General features: G+C 41.4%; 2 protein-coding genes and 3 non-coding genes across 6 annotated transcripts; 2 read left to right on the top strand and 3 right to left on the bottom strand.

Moving 5' to 3' along the window:
* Positions 1-347: 347 nt before the first annotated feature.
* On the bottom strand, positions 348-543 carry LOC6549093. The gene has a single exon (XR_046587.2). It is a non-coding gene; the product is annotated as a U2 spliceosomal RNA (small nuclear RNA).
* Positions 544-896: 353 nt separating this feature from the next.
* Positions 897-1,023, top strand: LOC113564365. Its single transcript, XR_003407960.1, has one exon. It is a non-coding gene; the product is annotated as a U5 spliceosomal RNA (small nuclear RNA).
* Positions 1,024-2,110: 1,087 nt separating this feature from the next.
* On the bottom strand, positions 2,111-2,250 carry LOC6549094. Its single transcript, XR_046588.2, has one exon. It is a non-coding gene; the product is annotated as a U4 spliceosomal RNA (small nuclear RNA).
* Positions 2,251-17,333: 15,083 nt separating this feature from the next.
* LOC6549096 (RNA-directed DNA methylation 4) lies at positions 17,334-20,332 on the top strand. Of its 2 annotated transcripts, XM_015156551.2 has the most exons (4): positions 17,334-17,624; positions 18,110-18,567; positions 19,690-19,868; positions 19,931-20,332. In XM_015156551.2, exons 1-4 carry the CDS (start codon positions 17,430-17,432, stop codon positions 20,179-20,181), a joined length of 1,083 nt encoding a protein of 360 aa, XP_015012037.1. In that variant the 5' UTR covers positions 17,334-17,429; the 3' UTR covers positions 20,182-20,332. The 2 variants fall into 2 exon arrangements, with proteins under 2 accessions (XP_015012037.1, XP_015012038.1); XM_015156552.2 differs by lacking the exons at positions 19,690-19,868; positions 19,931-20,332 and adding an exon at positions 18,822-19,600.
* LOC6549097 (RNA-binding motif protein, X-linked 2) lies at positions 20,302-20,986 on the bottom strand. Its single transcript, XM_001974173.3, has 2 exons — positions 20,644-20,986; positions 20,302-20,578 (listed from the first exon to the last, which is right to left on the bottom strand). The coding sequence occupies exons 1-2, from the start codon at positions 20,866-20,868 to the stop codon at positions 20,339-20,341; spliced, it is 465 nt and encodes a 154-aa protein (XP_001974209.1). The 5' UTR covers positions 20,869-20,986; the 3' UTR covers positions 20,302-20,338.
* Positions 20,987-21,005: the final 19 nt, after the last annotated feature.

Raw genomic sequence — 21,005 nt, 5'->3', positions numbered from 1 at the left:
TCATTTATAAGCAATGCCTCACCAAATGTGAGGATTGGCTCAGTAAAGCACAATTCGAATGGTCACTACCGCAAAGAACTGTCAACAATTGATCAATTCAATTTTCCAAATCACTTGACAACGCGACGAAGGCTAAACAATTTTCGATAGATAAAGACCAGATTGCCTCCGCCCAAAAGGAACAGAAGCAAAGGAATTGCAAGGCAAAGACTTTTGCAATGTCAGCAGGAAACTATCCTATCATTCGAATTTGCATGTAACAGGGTGAGATTGTTTTCAACGTCAAACGTGAAGCCATTCGCTCGATAATGGGGCTGTGTATTTTTCACAAATGTTAATATTCATTATTCAGTTGGGCCGAAATCCCGGCGGTACTGCAATACCGGGCCAACCCGCGACAGAGGTGGAGCAAGCCCCTAGCACTCCGTCTGATTCCAAAAATCAGTTTAACATTTGTTGTCCTCCAATGGAGGAACTATCAGATGTTAAGCTGATAAGAACAGATACTACACTTTGATCTTAGCCATAAGGCCGAGAAGCGATAACTAAATCTTTTCAAAATGAAGGACTTCATGCAATTGCAGCTAAAACACGTTGGGAATTATTGTGTTTGGAACAGGAAAAAAACAAGAAATACTACTGTATACTTTTGGGGATTATCCATTTGGTCATTGTTATTTATTATTAATTTATTGCAATGACCATTTATATTGCAATTAAATGTTCATATATTATAAACATTATGTAATATTATTTAAATGAATATATTTTAAATTTAATTTGCATCCCTACATGATAGAGATTTTGCGGAAACGGTCCCTTAACATTTTTATATCAATCAGGTAACAAACCATAAATGTACCATTTTTACTAATATTTTCGAACTGCGCTTAGAATTATTCGGCATTCTGGACATTCAATTGTCGAAAAAATCTTTCGCCTTTTAGTAAAGATTTCCGTGGGGAGGAACACTCTAATGAGTAGAATCTCTATTTCCTTAGGGCCTGGCTATTTATGTAGCTCGACCAACGATTTTAATTATATTATATTAATAATGCTGAAAATTAGTTCGGACGTAGAATTGTTAGATAACTAGTCTGCCATTCCACTTGCCATTTCCATAAATTTTAATTGAATTATTTTATCTCTTTCTTGGTTCCCGAGGCTTAAGTATTCTGGAAAAGCATCTTCATCAATGCGGGATTGCTTTGCATAAATAACACATAAATTGAAAAGATCCAAGAAAAGGCCAGCAATCCAAATCTGTGCTACATGCTCGGCATTGACAAAAAGTAGGCTAAGCGTAAAAAATGAAATATGTTTGGGGTCATGGGTCGCCTTGAAATTACATCTGCTTAGTTCATAAAAAGGAAACAAGCCACCAACGCTGGTCTCTTGAGTTAAACCGACGTTACGCATCGGAAAATCTGAACTTTGTGAGGGGTCGTTCCTTTTTTTGTATTTATGTCTGTGTCCAAATTGGCTTTATGCCACAAAAGGAACCAAAAAAGCTCGGGTGAAGTTTTTCGAAAGCCAAAACTAGCAAAGTTGTAAATTTACATAGAAGTTAAAGGTTTCCGTTTATCTGGTTCTCTACTCGTGTCGAACTTGAACTATAAAAACACAAAAATCCAGCCGAAGGAAAAGTTTCCAGTCGCATAAACATAAATTGCGACAGTAATTTTCGGTCAGAAGTATTTTGGGAATTTTCCCGCATTCACACACAACCAGTCACATTTGCATGCACAGCATACAGGATGGTTATTGTGATTTAGCTGGAGAGTAGGCTAAATGTGAGATACCATTAGGTTTAATTTGTCTAATGCCCATGAACCCTTTTTGAGGATGAGTGTGTGTTGCGAATGGCTTAAATTAATGGTTAGGCAAAATAGTTTTACACGATGATATGCAATTTCTGTGGGTTTCATAGCCTCTTTAAACCGGCACAGGGTTATCCGAAGGATCTTTGTTATATGGCCATTTAACGATTATGACCCATTAAGATTTGAGTTTAGTGTCCTTTCATTAACTCTCATTAATGATGCTGAGCTCAGCACCGAAGCGGTGCCCAACAGAGACTATAGACTAATGTTCGAATTTATTTTTAATGGCCCTCTCGGGCTTCCAAAAATTGCCGTAGTGGACGGTGTTTCACGTCCCCATGGCGGGGTATTGGTTAAAGTTTTCAACTAGCAATAATCGCACCTCAGTAGAACTTCATTGGTTACGATATCGCCTCTGCGCAAAGATAACTTCCAATCCCAAATCAGTCCCTACTCCACTCAAGGGAAGCCAGAACTATTTGGGAATTATTAGTGCGCTAAGGATTAACGAGCATGGCAAACGGTTGCATACTTTCCATGCAGTTCATACCTGAATGGTAGTTACTACCTGGTTTTCTAACGAGGGAAAATGCACTTTAGGGGTGAGTTTCGCTTAAGGTATGCAACAAGCTGTTATATATATATATATAATAATCTTATGTAGATCAACATATTAGCTTCTCTTTCGGTCAAAACAATAAAAAAGGATCCTATATCAATAATTAAAGAATATAACATAATCGTTTGCTTACCGGCACAAAAGAATGATTTCAAAACTTGAGGATACCTTGAAATGCCCTTTAAATGACTAAACCTACACATTGTATGCACCACCCTCAATTCGCCCATTGCCCGAAATCATTGCGAAATTCGTTCATTTAAATTTCCATTTCTTCTGCTTTTTAGCGTCCCATTTGAAATACAATTAATGAAAAATTCAGAGCCTAGAGTCGCAAGGACTCTGAGGAGTGTGATGAGCGGAGCACAAGGTTCCTTGAGGTCATGTTCGCCTACTCTAAAATGCTAAATAGCCACTTTTGCGGCCGGGCACGACAAACTTTGTGTTTTTCCTTAGCCTTAGACTTCTATCGTTCCTCGCTCCTCCACGCCTGTGTCATAAAAAATTGAACAAGTTTGCCTAGGGAAGCTAAGTGTAGATGGGTGTGGATGGGTGCGGATGGGTGCGGATGGGTGGTGCCCCGTGGGGTGGCAGAGACAGCGACGACAATACCGGAAATCCGTTTCATGACAAATGCGTCACATTGTCCTGGCGTCCTGGAGTCCTGGCTGAGTGTTAGGAGAAGTGGCCACCCTCCTTTCTGGATGCTCTCCTTTACGATCCGCTCCTGCCGGCAGTGAAATTCCTTCAATGGCAGCACGTGACTTGGCCAATAAGAGAGCACAACAAACGTGGCTAAGAGAACGTCGACATTGACATTGGGGAGAGCAAAACATGTCGAAGGCGCAGGCGTCGCTCTCGAAGGACTCGCAGCATTTCCATCTACGTGCCGGCATAACTTTGGCATTTTAATGAGAAATCCATATTTATGTTGTTTGTTTTGCCAAAAAAAAATTGGCAAAAAAGGCAACTTCCAAGCGGGCAGCATATGCGGCGAAAAGTGAAATTTCTTTCGTGGGAGGGCGTGCTAAGGCATTTCTGTAATCATTTTTAATGGGACGCGACGTCTGCGGGTATATAGAGCGGCATATGGTCGCTATTTCCTTCAGAATCGCAGACTGTTCAGTTACCCGACCATTAGTTGAAACCAGAAAACAGTTAATAGTATTTGGGCGTAAACGAATCGGAGCAGAGAACAGTTTTCTAAAATCTCGTAAAACCTTTTAAGGTAAAAGCATGGTAAAGAAGTCAAAAATTAAAAGACAATATTTCTATACATTAAAATGAAGCGAGATTGTAAATTTAGCTTATTTAAAAATGTATATATTGGAAACCGCTCTTGAATAAATATTTACAAATATTTTGTTAATTAATACTATTATTAATAGTATTTAATATACATATAAGTTCTTCCCTGGATATTTTAAGATATAAAATGTATTATTTTCCATTTGATATTTCACAGGTAAATTAAAAGGATTTCTAAATTCAATTATTTTGACATCAAACTATATGTTCCCTTGTTCCTGAAATATTTGAATCCAGCCAGTACTGACTTTCTCATGGGAGGGAATGACCCATCCATCCGTGTGATCCCACATGACGAGACATTTTAACTAAACCACGTTCGCGACTTGTCACAATGGAGCCATAACGTTATCATTCCAGCGCAAAAGCCATAAAAATAGCGGCTTAAATGGTAACAGCCAGGAAACACGTCCAGAATGAAAAGAGGGATGCAATTCCCGGGGAAAAGTCCACTTCACACATTTTGCTCTAGCGCTCCTTTTCATCCGACTTTAATACTAGAGAAGCAGCTCCAGCGCAACAAAAAAAGTTATGTTTTTATTGTGCAAATAAAAGCACGCGGAAACTACTTAATCAAGTTTCAGAGACGAAGACCGCCCTTCACCCTCACCGGTTTATGTCCATCTCGTTTTTACCCGGCACCAAAGGAATCCGGAAGAGCCGCGTTCTCCATGAGCGAAAACAAAACAAACCCAACTGAGGAATAAAAAGCAACAGCAGCCAGTACAGACTTTCCCGACGTTGTTTTTTGCGATTTTGCTGCAGGCTGACGGGGCGGAGAAAGTGCGGGAAAGTTCGAGGAAAGTGGTCGCGGGAAAAGCCGAAGCTGAGACAACATGCAAACCAAAACAAATGGGATCTGAAAAGTAACACTCCTGTATTGTGCCGAATAATATATACTCTTTAATGTATGGGAAAGCATTTCAGGAACTTGAAATCCTGATAGGTAGTTTTATACAATAGGATTGTGAGGATATATTAAAAACATTACAGACCTCAGCCTAATATTTCAAATATTAAAAGCATTCCCCAAGTGAGTTATAAAATTAATATTTCATTTATTTGTTGTAAAATTTTTAGTATCCAGGAAAACTCTGTTAGGTGTGTTTTAAGATACTAAGGTACAACAAATAATATCATCAAAAAATTTATTTTCAAATAAAAATAAATATCGCAATGATATCTTTCCTTTCCCAGGCAAGTCGCATCCCGATTCCCCACAGGAACACTTTCCATTAAGCTATTTCTTTCCCTAATTGCTCAATCTACCCGAATTCCTTGAGCAACCCTTTGGTAATAGCGCAACTACCCCCTTTATCCCGTTTTCCCCGGCGACAGAGTATAACAATTTGCCGAAGGAATGTTTCCCAGCGAGTTGAGTTCAAAATTTATGACAGCAATTAGCGGGACAGTAGGCGTGTCTTGGGGGTTGCTCCCAGGCTGGCATTGTCCAAAAAACACGAAACAATTAATTTGCTGAGCTCTGCTCAGGCAAACAGCAAAGCGACGGAGCACATCAATCCAGTCGAGGAGCAAGTCAAACGTAAGGTCTCCATTCGGACTCCATTGCATTCTGGCCCCCAGATCCCCGCTATCCTGGGTGTGAAAAATCACCAGGATAAGATAGAGCCCGAGGAACGCCCACAAATTTGGTCGCGTGCCAGACTCCTCGGCTCGTAAATTGTTCGTTTCATTTTTAATTATCGCACTTAAGTCGTATTTTTTAATGCCAGCAAGCAGGCGATTCGACTTAAATGGCAAAGAAATTGAAGGACCCGAAGGAGCAAAGCTTACCTGAATCGTTTCCGTGGCGGAATACTTTCGATTGTAGTCGACGTGATGGAGGTTCGGCATGTTTGCTCACCGTTCACTGATAATGACTATGGATAGAGCTACTTAACACGTGTCCTTGGGCTGGTGGGTGGCACTTCCGGTTCCCGTTCCCAATCAAGATATGCCAGTTTATGAGGCATTTGTGTTAATTTCTGTTGTCGTTCCACTTTTTTGCCTCTTCCCCGTGGTTTGCACTTCTGTAAAGCGAGAAGAGAGTGGGCAAAGTTTGTAAGTTGAAGTTGGAAAAGTGTAAATTACTTCGAGCAATCTGCAGACTTCTTCATGTTTCCCCTCGTGATCCCCCTTGGGCATTTGTTTACTCATGTCGATATTGTTAATACGCCACGTGTTCCACAGCGGGATGCGTGTAAGTCAGGGATACATGCTAACGTATATGCGGGGTGGTCCATGGACGCTTGGGCTTACGGATTTATTGCCAAGTTTACGCTACGTGCTTTGACTAAATTTATAAGCCGAGAACGCACAAAGAATCGAGCAATGGCCCACAGGCACTGGCAGAAACAAATAAGCACGCACACCCAAATATGTACTTTGGAAAGACATTCGAATACAGCTGTATCCAAGCAATTAGAAGCGGTTACAGGGCTAGGTGGCGCCAAGTTTTGTTTTCAGCTTAATCTATAGGTACGTTATCTGACTAACTCCATTTTCCTACAAATCTTAGGCTCTACGCTTGCGTTTACATATTAGTAGATGTTTAAGAATTCCTAAAGATGTAGTTGTATACGATTTGAATACAAGATGAAAATGTGTAAAAGGATTTTAATTTTATGAAGCACCATTTTTATTATTAAAACTTAATTTGTTTTTATTATAATTTCCCGTCCTCTGCTGTAAGCAAATGTATTTAAATCTTCCGAAATGTAGCTCTCAGCTATATGCACACTGTACTTAAGATATATGTGTACATATGTATATCGATGGATTGCAAAAAGCCAACTTTTCGCTAAGCTGTACAAAACCGCTCAACCTTTTGTGGGTAGATACTACAACTGCTTAAGCATTCTTCATCATGGCTAAGACGCTTCAAAAAACCAACTAATTATTAAACTGTATCCAAGTGATATGTTAAGTAAAACTGTTGCCTTTAAAGGCCAGCTTCGTAGCTACAGGGCTAATTGACTTTTGTGGTCGTCATAACTGTTGACATACGAAATAAGGTCGATAAACAAAGTAATAACCATGGTGAAGGACCGCTAGGCGTGCAACAGCTGTAATTTTGTAATGCCCATTAAGTTTTATGCGTAGACAGGCCAAAATTTACGTCGAAACAGGCTATCAGACATTTTATCGTAAATTGTTATGCTTTCGATTTCTACAACCTCATAAAAGTCGACTTGAAGAAAACTTGTTGAGTGCTGCGCGAATTATAAATTAGGGTAGAGAAAATGCAGTTCAGTACCATTTTAGCGTCACATTAAATAGTTTCAGAAACTAACTTCTTTCCAAAGGGATAAATTTAATATGCAAGAAGCAAGAAGCCATTTAAATTATATATATTTATATTTAACAAAGTGCATATCAAGTTCCAGCCACCATTAACAATATATCATGACTCCCCTGGCAGTGCTTTAAAATTAATGATGCACTTTGCAGGCTGGACCCGGGAACGCGAGAACTTTAATCGTAGAGTGCGGAGTGGTTTGGTGGCTTCAGTCATTTCACTAATTACGCCCAGAACAACATCGATGTTTGCCCTCCAGTGGGGGTCAATTTGGCCAGGATGTGGAGCTGAAACCCCGCCCAAAATCTCTCCACATGATGCATGACCAAATTTATTAGCTGCTTATGGATTAGAAATGACTAGTGTTTGTGGGAGTGTGAATTCTTGTGGGTAGTACGTAAATGTGTTGAGAACATGCTAATCGAGGCACACCCGGATGGCCAGGAGCAACAGGAGGCACGGCCCTCAAAGTCAAGCAGTGCAGGCCAAATTAAATTGTTCAATAATTGAGTTAGTCGAGGAAATTCCCCATGCGGCCCAGGGCGCTTAAAGCCGTCGCATCGGTTTGGTGCAAATAAGTTGGCCATACATCAATCGATTTACAACTGATTTAAGGCTCCACCCAAGGAGGGAGAGGTCCTGTCCCGTGGCCTGTGTTGTGTTGGCTAACAAAAAACAGCCTGAGTGCCAGGGAGCCAGGGAGCCAGTAAGCAGTCATAAATTATGCAGCGACACAGTCAAAGGACAACAGCCCAGGACATAGCCCCCGACGGCAGGGATATGCAGTTGCATAGTCAAGCAGTTGTGTCCTGTTTCTAGGACCCCGCCCCATCACGGTCTATTAACTCCTCTGCTGGAGAGCTGCAGAGCTGGAGAACTGAGCAGTTAATAAGAACAACTTGTGCGGGAAGCCGGAGGAGCAGCAGGTTTGCAGTGCAGCAGTTGCAAATTATGACAAAGTAGTGAAAAAGAGCCAGAATGTCAGGAAAAGTTCAACGGGTTGAATGTGCCCCGTGGCGTGGCAAAGGAGGCCCCAGAGAGGCGCTAACTTCTGGAGAAATACATACTACATGGGGTACCACATAGTTTCAATTAGACACTGCGGCTGGCACGGCAATGCCATATGGAAATTGCAGCGAAAAGTCAGCTGAATGGGATCAAAGTAGATACATTTTAATTACACTGTGCTTTTCCTTTACTTTGATAATAAGAGGATAATTATAATTACTATCAAAGTAAAGTATAATGATAATTATTATCAAGGTAAAGGAAAAGCACCCTTTAATTACTAACAAATAATTGAATGTGCAAATACTGCGTTTCAAATTTCTAATATTAACACTATGGAGAAAATATATTAACATGATATATTTCTTTCAAATCCCCGTACAGCTAAGTACAGTGAATATTGCATCCTATTTTAAAAACATTCAAAAGCGTGATTGTAAGCCTTTCAAACCAACGCCTTTTAGGCTAATCCTATTAGGGCCTATTTAAAACTCCATTACGTTGACAGGAAATATAATTATAATCAACGTTTGTGCGTAATTTTGGCTAATCGGATTAACACATTTTAAAGTATTCAAAATATTGAAGCTCCTAATTGTTTGTAAAATAAATTATAATAAAGGGATGAATGAGAGGAACTTAAAAACTTACTATTTACCACCCTTAACCCCCACTTGATCACCCTCAAATTTTGAGACAGCACAACATTTCCATTATCTTTTCTGGCCACATTTGGTACTTCAACAAGTTACAAACTTCACATCCCAGTCACAATGACATTACACAACTGCGTCGCCCTGGAAAACTACATAAAGGAGTAAAGGCAGGCAGCAGTTGTAACTGGAGAAAGCCCAACAGGTTGAGGAAAAACAGACGCCGATGTTAATTACACAATGTCCCCTCAGTTATGACATTTCGCGCAACCCCATCCATTATCCTTTAACTTCGTTTTGCAGACGGAAAATTTGACAAACGGCTAAGGAGAGCAACAAAAATAGAAGAACCAAATGAAGTAAACTGTTTGCTTTGCGGTTTAATTAGATTTAAAAATACTTTCAGGCAGAAGCACCGCCAAGAAAAAACTTTCTGACAAAGTTCAGATCATTTGTCAGCCACAGTTATGGCCGCAAGTTTAGCAAAAAAACGAACTCAACGGAAATTCTTCGCTTTCGAAAATTCGAACAAAAATCAATAATTGAGAGGGCAGCCAGACAAAACCAGAAATACAAGCCCGACAAACAAGTCGAAGTGAAATGCGGCCGTAACAACAATAAAAATTGATGGTTATCCCTAAAAGAAGTGAAACAATCAGCAATAAAAACAAAATATAAAAAGCCAGGCATGCGGAAGTTTCACATACCCTAAGAATAAAATGAAGATAAGGAGAAAATCCTCTTCATTATAAGTAAGTATTGTTTAAAGTTTGATCAGTTATATTATATTGAGATATTCCATAACTCAGCCTTGTGAAACATGAGAAAAATAACATATTTTTATAATTTTTTGTCAGGAGTAAACCCTAGCATGGGATACAAAAAGTTCTCTGATGATTGAAGAAAAAAGTTACTAATAAAAGAACGTTAAGGAAAATCAAAAGATAACACGAATTCTCCCCTCCTCGAGCCATCGCACCCATCCTCACAATTTTCGTGTTGGCAAGTAATTGTAGCTTTGCGTACTTTTAGGCCTCAGAAAGGCGTTCAAATACCGTACTTGGCATAAAATGCGAGGGCGTTTAGCCAAATCCTGCAAGGACTTAGCACGGCTGTTAGGTGTATCAAGCTGCTACTCTAAGCAGCTAAGGCAGACGAAGGTTGGGACTCGGGGAAACTTGGGGTGGAGCCAAGGAGCAAAGTTGCTAGCGCGGCATTTAAACTTGCCAAAGACCGGAAAGGGCCATCTGCGATTTTTAATTCAAGAGTAAGGCACTTCACGAATCGTTCAAAACGAAGGTGCAATGCTCTTTCATGCAAAATTGGAAGACATATTTGGCTGGATTTCTTTAAAAGTGATTTCGAATGGATAAGAAGTGGGTTTCTTAAACTATTTAGAACTTGGAAATAAGCAAAGGCCTGCTTCTTCATCGAACTAAATGACCAGAGTGTCCAGAGAGTATCGAAACAGGTGTACAAATAGCACCAATAATAAAGCAAGCATAACCATAAAAGCACAAAGGCCCCAAACTCGCATTTTGGGGTTCAAAATTCGAAAAAGGCCAAAACAAGCTGAAATTCAAATAGAAAAGAAAACACTCGAAATTGAAGTGCTGACGAACAAGGATGCGAGGATGCGAGGATGCGAGTCCAATGTTACCCCACTTGTTTACGCTTGTAGTGCTTTGATTGAATTTTTTCCAGGGAGGAAAAGAGCAAATGGGAAGGAAAAGCAACAATCTGCCGGCGAAAAGCAACGAAATTATAGAGGCTCTGCTGCCGGAAAAAATAGTATCAAAAAGAACCGAATTCCGAGTGTGGCCATCCGCATCCAAGTTTGGCTGTTGTCCATCGGCAGGTGGACAAGTGGGCATATCTGTACGCTCCTTCAAACGAGTCCTTTTTATAGGAATGTGCAGTGGGAAAATCCGGAATCAAAATGCGCGCAAAATGGAGGCCAAATGGGGTTACAGAAACACAAGCGCTGTCAATTCCCAAGAGGGCCATGGTATCAGGCTTTAACACAGTGGGCCGAGTCCGCAAATTACTTGATCATATGAAATCACCAAAGGGTATGATATCGTGTCTTTACCTTCATTTTAATAAAGTTTATTGTTCTTAACCATCTTGCTCTTTTAACTATTTTTTGTTTCAGTAATTGAATTATTAATTGCGTTAACTTCAAGTCGACTTAAAAGAAACTGAATATCTAGATCCCATAACGATTAATGAAATGGTTTGCTTTATAAAAATGGATACCTTCAATTAAAATCAATAAATTAAATGTCCCAAAATGTGCTCCATTGTCCGCCTATAGCCCTGGGGAAAACTAAGAGGAGGGCCACTCGCTTCAAATGACAGCGGTTGGAATTGAAGTTGGCAAAATGTTGTTCGAGGGTGGATTTTAAAATGCAAACACACTCGATGCAGGAGCTTGGGGGACAAGGGTATCCACAGGTAGGGAGGAGGAATGAGTCGGCGACCCGTGGCATAGCCTTACATGCCACCAGTGCTGGAGTCCCAACACGTGTCCTGCCATTTGGCCTGTGTCCTGGGCAGCTGCCAATGCCACGGATTGCCTCAGTTTATGTTTATCCTGTTTTTGGCTCGAGTCGAAAATCAAAACAGCCAAGAAACCCAAAGAAAAGCCAAGGAACTTATCTCGAGGCAGTTAAATCAGGAGCGTTTTCCCATCGCGTGCCAATGAAGCAGGCTGGCGGGCTGGGAAAGTCTCAGGGATGGGGCTAATAACCAAAGCTAAACAATAGCGGAAATAATTTTATTACACTTGGCATGCTATTTGCATTAACAAGCAGACCATAAAAGTCGCCTGAGCAACGGATGAACGCACTTTCTGTTCGGCTATCTGGTGGCCTTAATATTTATGTCACTCAAAGTGCTAATGAGAAAAAAGGTCAGGACTGTTTTCCTATTCCCAGCCAACCAGAAAATTATGGTAAGCGAAAAGAAAGTCCCGAAATAAACTTTTTAAAGATCACAATGACTTAAGTGGGCTTTGTACGCTTAAAATTGTGTTATCTGTACTAAAGTTCCTAGAAGTATAAGGTTTTTGGAATTTACTCCGAAATTTTGTATCACGCATTAATGTAATTTAAAGTTTGCCCTGTCTTTAAGGGATAGCTAAAGTAAATATCGTCTGGCCGTGTAGCTCGAATTTCAATTCTACTCATATTTTATTCAAGTACAGAAAGTGGAAAGACGTGGAAGCCAGACTGAGCTGAGTATTCTGTAAAATGAAAATGGATTTATGCGTCTTTTGATAACTAATTCCCTTTGGGCAGCTGTCAACAAGCAGATAAACTGCTAGGCAACCCAAAAAATATGGCAAATGTAGCCAAACTTTTGCTAAGCCGAGCGAAGGAAGCTGCGAGCAGAGGGGTGTCCTTAAAGGACTTTCGGCGATATTGCGTCAGGGAACTTTGACTCGTATTAGGTCGGCATTAAATGAAAATGAAAGAATTTTCGGCATTCTATCCGATGACATACACCCACTCATTCCATTCTGTCACAGTTAAACGCCTGTCAAATGTGTTCGAAAAAATGGGCGAAAACAATTTGAGGCAATCAGCTGGCAGGAGTACGTGACTCACTCTTTTCCAGACTTTGGCCAACCATCTACACTTTCAAAAACTAGGCCCTCAATATATAATATAATTTTTTAAATATTATGTACGATCAAAAAGACATAAATACATGTCTATAGATATTTAGTCTCTGAAAGTAACGAAAGGATGTATATTTTCCCAAGTTTTTACAAGTGTATAGTTAGCGGTGCAAAGAGCTTGAGCAGTGCAAAATGCAAACATCTGCTGCCCAGTGGCTCCACCCGTGACCAATTCGGAAAACTACGAGGATCTGGGGGACGCTGGTCGAGTGTCAATGACCTGCGGCTCCTTTGACTGGATGCTAACGAGCACGTGAGGCAAGTGTACCGGAAAATGAGCTAATTTGTGCTGCGTTTCTTTTGGCCAGCTCCACCGGCCACGTGTGGCCCCCAGCTCCCCAGCGACCTCGGCAAAGAAAAGTCAAGAAATTCAATTGCGAACATAAATCATGCCCAAGACGAACATGCAGGACATCAGACAGGATGAGCACGCAATCAGCTGTTTGTCACAAAGCATATCGAGGATGTGTTCGAGTGAGTGACTCTGTGGGTGGGTTAGCGGCAGTTGGGGATTTGGGGATCCCCTCGTGAGCGGGTGCATGTCAATCAAGCCACAAGCAGCCACGCGCACCCACAGCCCGCCATTTCCACCCACCCATCCACTCGCTGGTTTCCCAGGAGGGAGTGATCTGAAGAGGAAGGACCCAAATCGGACCAGTCTCGAAATCATGCTGTGGGTGTCAAGTTCAAGGCGGGTAATAACGACATTGCTGTACCCTAAGTGTGCTTAAAATAAGAATATTTTGAAGAAGACAAATAGTTTAGTTTCAAAAAGGAAAGCTTAATATGAAATGGGAATGAGGGCTGCTCATTGAAAGGATTGTTGAATACCAAATGCAATTTTCTGCGAGGGTATCCAAGGTGCAGATTCAGTGGGTCGATTTCATCGATGCCTCTCCATGGCATAGGCGATAATTTATTTAACAATGTGTGGCATGCGTTTTTCTCGGGGAGCCCGAGCCGAAGCTTTTGTCCATTGAAATGTAAACGCTTTGGGATGTGTTATCCTGGCCAGCTGCGAGCTGGCTGGCTGGCTGGCTGGGAAACATTTGCCCCGGGGCTAGAACAAAGGAGAGAATCGTTTTTATCTGCCACAGCATTCACTCCTTTATTTGCCAAGTGCAAATTGCAAAATGATATTAGAGGGGTGGATTCCTCGCTGCACCAAGGGGGTTGGCCCCCTTTCCAGCAAAAGTGGCAGGATGTCAGGATGGCAGGGTGAAAGTGGAAAGTGGAAAGTGCGTCCTGGTCCGGCACCAGCCCAGCCAAGCCGAGCGAGCAGCTCGTCCGTAATGAGCACGAACAAAATTAATGTGATTTGTGTCGAAGGGTGCAACGACTGTATTATCGCACTGGAATACGGGATAATACAGGAAGCCCAATAACGCTGGTATTGTGGCCGACAGCAGATTTCTATTTGCACTTGTAATTGGCGCGTTGGTCCGGGGAGCAATCCCAACTCGTAATCCCTAACACTCCCCACAGTTTCGCTGCACAGTCATCGACTTTAATGAATAATTGAGCACACACAATACCCAAAAATAGAAGTGAAAAATGTTTGATACGTGGAAATTCACGGATTTCATTGCTGTTTTTTGGCTGTGGTCCCCGTTTTATCAAATTAAATCAATTTCCCGTGTTTTATAAATAAATATTTTATCACTCGCATTTAGCTTGAAATATGTTCTGTGTGCAATTTTTATTGATTTCTCTAGGGTTTGGTTTTGGATTGACAGAATTTTATAGATTTAATGCTTGATCCCTATTCGATTAAAAAACCAATACTAAAAATGGCCAAGAACTGATTAATTGAATATCTTAAACTTAATATATTAATAAACGTTGACTAAGAACAACGATTTGACATTCATTAAAATTTTTTTCGTTGCACTTATCTTATATATTGGTGTTATCCATCACCACCGTCCCATTAATTCACATAATGAAGATGATAAATACATTATTGAAGTGACCACAACACTTGACCGTTACAACTTGTCCCGAACAAAATGCATTATAATGATTTATGGGCGTGGGTCCGTAGCCAAAAAATCAACCCCCTGGACAAATTAACAAGGATATATGATGATAATGATGCTTCACTCCAACCAGAGCCACCCAAAAAACAAAGGCTGTCAAAGCCACAAAGAGACACTCGACCCAAGCAGATGCCCGGAGGTGTTTTCCCGACCAAGTTTAAACGAAAATTAAAACACCTACCCTCCCCATTTGATGGCCACGACCTTTCAGTCCCTTTTCCTTTCCTGAACTTGAAGCTAATCAAAAATGTTACACAAAAGAGCGTAAGAAGGAAAGGACATAAAGTTTGGGCTTCGGTTACAACGAACTCACTTTACACTGCCCCTTGTGCCTTAAATTATTTCCAAGTCTAAATTTAGTTCAGTAATTATTGTCCAATGGTTAAAATAATAATTATTCAAGGATATGTTTATGTTTTAAATTTTCTATTTAACGCGTTGATTTACAACTTCAAAATTTATTTTTCAAAATATCCTCTATTATAGGACTTAGTTTATTTCATTAATATTACTATGCCTTTTAATATACATAGCATATACATACATAAGTAATTCTTAGAAGGTTAGAACAATAAAATATTATTATTTTCTCGCTAAACAGGAAAGTACTCTTTCCGTAAGAAATCAAATATCGAAAATCCTGATTTAAGCGAAAGAGCGAAAGTTGCTCAAGCTGTTTTTTCTGCAAAGCCAACAACCACAACCACCGAAGGAAAACACAAAAAATGTTTCCGAACTTGGATGGATACTTCTTGGTTGTCCTGGCAAGTCAGCCAACATTGTCGCCATGATTAGCATTTTATCAGCAGATCCTTTGGCTCATCATGCCGTGTCTTAGGACAAGCACTTGGTCATATTTATGGTAATTTAGTTTTGGCTGATGAGCGGCCACAGCTGGCAATGTTACCGGAATGTGCCGCCCCCAGAAAAGGAACAGTGAAAACCCCATGGCCCGCTCCCTCAAAGTGAACTGGTAGGCAAGTAGTACTTGCCACATGAGGAAGCTGCGTGTCACATAATCAAAACTGAGACAAGCTCAACCTGCAGGGTGCTCTTTATGTTTTTATGTGCGGATCCCATTAATTTATTGCCGTAGACATTGAGACACCTCCAGCCGAACAAAAGGCGACATTATTATTTCATTATTATGCCAAACGCATCAGCATCCCGCCCCTTCTCCCAAATGCACGTGGGCAGGCTCATATTACATACGGTGGGGAGTCCACGGAGGATGGCACCGCGGTGGAGGCTTTTCGACGTGGCAGATGATTCATGCGATGGCAAATTTTTTGACGCCCGCCACATAAATAAAATAGGCTGCCCGGGGAGCTCAGACATATGTTTGGATAGTCCCGGGTCAAAGGGCCCAGTTCGGAGGCTGTAATATTCACTCGTAAATATTTTTATAGGCACTAAGGCTTCCGCTCAGGATGAACAAAGCGCGAAGAGTTCACAAGGGCAGGTGTTCCATGGAATTAAATAAATATTTGTTACGAAAGGGCAACCTGTCTCTCTTTATTTGGGAAATTGTGGAAAAATCACGAGCCACATATCCTGCAACGCGTTCGCCATGAAGCACTTAGTTAATTAAGTCCGTGCCACTGATTTGTATTTGAGGTTTGGTATACCCACTATTTGTAAGCACTGTAAAGTTTTACCAATGCTAATGAGCTGGTTCTTTCCAAGGTTTTTTTTTTCGGAACTCTAGAGTCAAACGATTTAAGCCGCACGCAGATTTCCAAAAACTGCACCTCAAAGCCCTTTCTTATCAGACAATTCCCTATTACCACCAATCCCTGGTTAATAAAAATGTTAGCCAACATCTAAACCTCTAGTCAATCCTAAATACCCAGATTTTTTGGATGCGTCTTTGCCTTCAGATTGTTAATAAAAAGGCGAATATTATTATTTTTGGCAATACCGCGATTATAGACATCCATTTAAATGGGTTTTCAATGAGTTATTGGCACTTAAATTCGTTATAACGATTGACTGTTTTTTTCCACTCCCAATTTGTTCAATGCATTGGCAATTTGCCAAATTCAACCGAGTAAATACCATCCCGCTGGAGCACCCACAAACATACCACCTCTGCGAGGAACTTTCGACTCCTGCTGCTAATCCTTTCGTGCGTGCGCGTGTGAGAGTAAACCATTTAGCGCCAATTAAAACATAATTGCGGCATTCGCGGATAGCGATCGGCACTAAATCATTCTCGGGCCTATTCGAGTTCCATGTTGGCAGGACGGGAATAGCGGCACATATACACACACACACGTACATACATATGTCGAGCAATCGCAACAAATGGCAAATGGCAAAAAGCGCGGGCGGAAACGCGAAAGCACTTGGGCGCCATTCACCGAATAATGGCTTCAATTCAATCCGAGGCTCAGCTCACTTTAATCTTGTGCCACTGGGGGCGTTGATTAAAAACACAAGACCGCACTGGCAAACATTTCACTTTTAAGAACGTAATTCCGACGGGAGATTTTGGCCGGGAGTCTCGAGCACAGAAACCACCCGCTATAACAACCACACTCCGCCGGCTAAGAGCACTAACTGCCATTTCCGCGAGATTCTTTTGGGGACTTCATCCCCGGAGTGGCGGCTTTCGATCAGCTGATTGGGGGTAAAACGGAAGTACCGGAAACGGGGATGGAACGTATTCAAAATTGGCGGGCTTCTAACTCCCTGTATTAATGCATAACAAAATATGATGATAAAGTAATTTATAACTCTCATTGCTGAAATTCGCCAATGTTCCAACAGATGGAATACAAAGAGCTTTCTTCGTCGTTTTAGGTGCTATAATTTAATGTGGTGTTTTTAAGATTTATAATTCTTTTCGATAGTTCTCCGCCAATACAAGTCCAAACAAATCCCATCCCTATCAGATATCTTTTGACAAGCCCCGAACGGTCACACCACGCATCACATTTTTAATTGTTTCGTTTCGCCTTCCATTGTTTCTCGTATTCGCCGAATTAATCAAAATGCCAGCGGTTGTGCGGATCAAGCGACGCATCGACGAGGAGCCACACACCGCATTCGTGCTGAACGGCAAGCGACGGCGTCTCCACAACGATGAGAATGCTCCGGAGGACTCGGGGGCGGTGGCGGGAGCAGCGGCATCGGACAAAGACGAACTGACCACCGTGCTCAAGTTCGCCGGCACGCTGGAGAAGCAGGTGGGATTGGGGGATTCGAGTCTTCAAAGCACCCGTAGACTTAATGCCCATGCCGGCCAATACCTTCTGTATATTGCAAATCCTAATGCTAAAAAAAAGGTCAGCCTGCTCATCTTTGAGATGTAAAACGAAATGGGCTGTGCGTTTGCTGCTCAATTTGGCCGAAAAACACTCAGTGAACTGATTTGCGATTCCCCCAATGATCCTTAACCAATAGCTTATCTAAGGAAATATATGAGGGCAACTTCTATAATTCTTATCAGTTAAACGTAATGATCTTTAACCTTAGCCAGGGGTACTAGCCTCTTATCTGTAAGGTGAATGCACATTTATCATAACGAAAGGCATTTCACTACCGCAATAAGGAATTTAATAAAAGGTAGCTCTGTCGTTATTGGTAATAGGGATAAGTCCTTCTGCACAAGTCACTATAAGGTTAACGACTTTTTTGTTTCCTAACGTTGATTTGTATGCCTCTTTCCTAGGACGACTGTGCCACTCGCCAATTTGCCGCTGCCAGACTGAACAAGGCCGCAGCCCGCGAGCTGGTGCAACAGCAGCGTTCCAACGATGCAGCCATTGCCAGTGCGCTGCGGCGAGATCGTCAGCGCCAGGAGGCCCAGGAAAATGCCAGGGAGCAGCGTTTCCGGGTGGTGAACTGCCTCCGCAGCACCCTCGAAAATAGTGCCGCAGAAGCGGACTTCCCAGAGAGCCAAAGTCAGGAGTCCAGCAGCCACATAACGATCGTGGACATTGAATCGCAGCAGCAGCAGCAAACGGGCACTGAAAACGCAGCAGCACAGGAGCAGCAGCTGGAGATAGAACCCAGCCACGATCAGCAGCAACCAGCCGATTCGGACGTGGGCTACGTTTACGATCTGTATGTTCCCGAGAACGAGATGCAGGCGGCTTATGTGGATATGATGGACGACAACTACTTAAGGTTTGTCATTCAAATTGAGCCACAGAAAACGTTGAGCATTACCAACTACTACATGTAACCGATCACTATACTTATGTACTATACGGAATATATCTAAGCGGTGTGTCTGTGTCTCGGTGCTAGCGTATCTGTGTGGGTGTGCGTGTGTCTGTGTTCGTTGCCCTCGGGCGCAGTCTCATACTTGCATATTACATTTACCATCTAGACACGATTGCAATCACTACAGCTCAATAATACGATTCGTTCTCCATAAGGTTGTATTATCCGTTTAATTACTACAACAACTGCTACTGGTAAACAAGAAAAAACTAAATGGAGAGAGACAAAGCCCCAGGCACTTAGGAAGTGCGATGACACCCAATGCCCCACCCACGACAATAAAAAAGGACTGCAACTGGCAACTCACATCACTTATAGTTCATTAAAGTCACCATCTGACAAGTGCCCAAAAACTACAGATACAACGTTGTTTTTATGAGATTAACACGGCATGCTTTGAATTTGAACTAATGATTCTATAGCTATTTGATTTGTTACTGTGAGATTCCATTCAATTTGAATAAAACTATGTTATGCCATATTCCATTTATAAATATGTTAGATAAAAACTTCTAAATTTAAATAATGTATCATAATTATGTAAAGTTCTCATAATTCCCTCTTGCCAAAGTTTTTAATAAAAAAAATATGTATCCTACTAAATACGCACAATTAGTGTACTATTCGGAATCATTTTAGGCAAATGTCTCATTACCTTATGTTCATAGAATTAATTAGCTATTAGATTAGAATAGTTTATCCTCACGCACACACACACCGCACATTTAGAAACAGCTCACCGAGCATTTTTCGTTTAGTTTTTGCCAGTTGTCAGTTGCCTTTTTCGTTCGTTTTCATTCCGACAATAAACCACGGATAACACTTGTGCTGAAGTCTAATTAAGTGCATAGTTTTAGTTAATTTGCTTTATTTTTATTGGGGTCTAGCGTTGCCCGAAGTCGAATATAAACTAAATAAAGAAACCCTCAAAATACGTGACAAACTTTGCTGTGTTTCAATTCGAAAGTGCTACGCGTTCAAAGAATCGAAATAAACCTACTAATTATTTCGGCTATTCCACAGAGTGATACCTGTGGGCGAGATTGTGCTAGAAGATTGCTACAACGACCAGGACGAGGATTACGATTCGGAGGACTCAAATCAGGAGAACTACTTTACGAATGATTACCCGGACGACGAGGAAGCGGGCGCCATGGGTTCTGATGATGAATTGTGCCGGCAAATGAACAAGTTTATGCTCGGTAAGATCTGGGTAAACTGCTTTTATGGATTCCGATTATGAGTATGTGTATCTTACTTCCAGATGACGACGAGGATGAGTTTGCCAGCACCAGCGATGATGATGATTATGCCACCTTTCGCGATCCCTATGTGCACACGATCAACACTGAGGAAGACTCATTTGTGGACGATGTGGACTTTTATAATGTCGACCGGGAGAGGGGCAGCGCCTATGAGCGCTACAAGCGAAGGATTCTAAAGGAACTGGAGGAGGACCAGGAAGAACATGATGAGGATGATGATGATTCATTTGCGAGCGCTGATGACGAATGAGGGGTTGAAAAGCCAATTCATTCATCCACCATAGAGTGAAGCCAGATAAAATCTGTCTTTAATGAAATAATATAATATACTTTATCTTTTAATAACTAAAAAATTTAAGTAAATAAAAAGTGTGGTCGTGTATTTGCTATATTTAAGCTAACTCCTATCATCTATAACTTTTGCTATCTTTCTTCTCAGTCTTAATGTGTTGCAGCTGAGGCTTTGGCGCACAGCCCTCCATATAAAGGCGCAGGGTTTCCTCGTCCATCTTCTCATTTTCCTTTGGAGGCTTATAATCTGCCACATGATCGACCCGTAGTGTTCTATCGAGGATTTTGATGCCATTCAGGTTGTCCACGGCCAGAACTGTGGATCTCTGGTCCTCGTAGCACAGGAAGCAGAAGCCCTGCATAAGATTAAACAAAGATTTTAGGAACTTCTTTAAAAAGGAGGAACATTTTATTGCACAACCTTGGACTTCCCTGTTTTCGAGTCTCGAATTAGATTAATGTTGACCACTTCGCCGTACTGTGAGAATACGCAAACTATGTCACCCTCAGTTAGGGTATAAGGAAATCCTGCCACGAAAATCCAGGCTGAGTCCTTGTACATGTCGTGCCAGCTCTTCTTTCCTCCATGTTGCAGTTCATGCTCGCTCAGTTTGAGCACATTTTTCATATTTGTCAGGGGATTCATCTTCAAATTGCTTTATTTGTTTATGTTTTTGTGGGGATGTGACTGCTTGCTGCTAGCCAATAAATACTATCAGTCTGTTTTAAAATGTTTATCGATAGCAAGAAAGCAGTGCACGTTGTACTTCAGTATATTTCTTC

This window comes from Drosophila erecta, unplaced genomic scaffold, assembly GCF_003286155.1.
Source record: "Drosophila erecta strain 14021-0224.00,06,07 unplaced genomic scaffold, DereRS2 tig00000092-arrow-pilon, whole genome shotgun sequence".
Classification (NCBI taxonomy): Eukaryota; Metazoa; Arthropoda; class Insecta; order Diptera; family Drosophilidae; genus Drosophila; species Drosophila erecta.
The sequence above is the reverse complement of the archived record's forward strand: the minus strand, read 5'-3'. Positions and strand labels throughout refer to the sequence as shown.

Excerpts from the sequence above, each read along its gene's own strand:
- LOC6549097 (XM_001974173.3), bottom strand. The coding sequence starts at position 20,868 with ATGAATCCCCTGACAAATATGAAAAATGTGCTCAAACTGAGCGAGCAT. Across the intron at positions 20,579-20,643 it reads CGAAAACAGGGAAGTCCAAG|GGCTTCTGCTTCCTGTGCTA; the intron begins GTTGTGCAATAA and ends AATCTTATGCAG.
- LOC6549096 (XM_015156551.2), top strand. The coding sequence starts at position 17,430 with ATGCCAGCGGTTGTGCGGATCAAGCGACGCATCGACGAGGAGCCACAC. Across the intron at positions 18,568-19,689 it reads ATGGACGACAACTACTTAAG|AGTGATACCTGTGGGCGAGA; the intron begins GTTTGTCATTCA and ends GCTATTCCACAG. Across the intron at positions 19,869-19,930 it reads AATGAACAAGTTTATGCTCG|ATGACGACGAGGATGAGTTT; the intron begins GTAAGATCTGGG and ends TCTTACTTCCAG.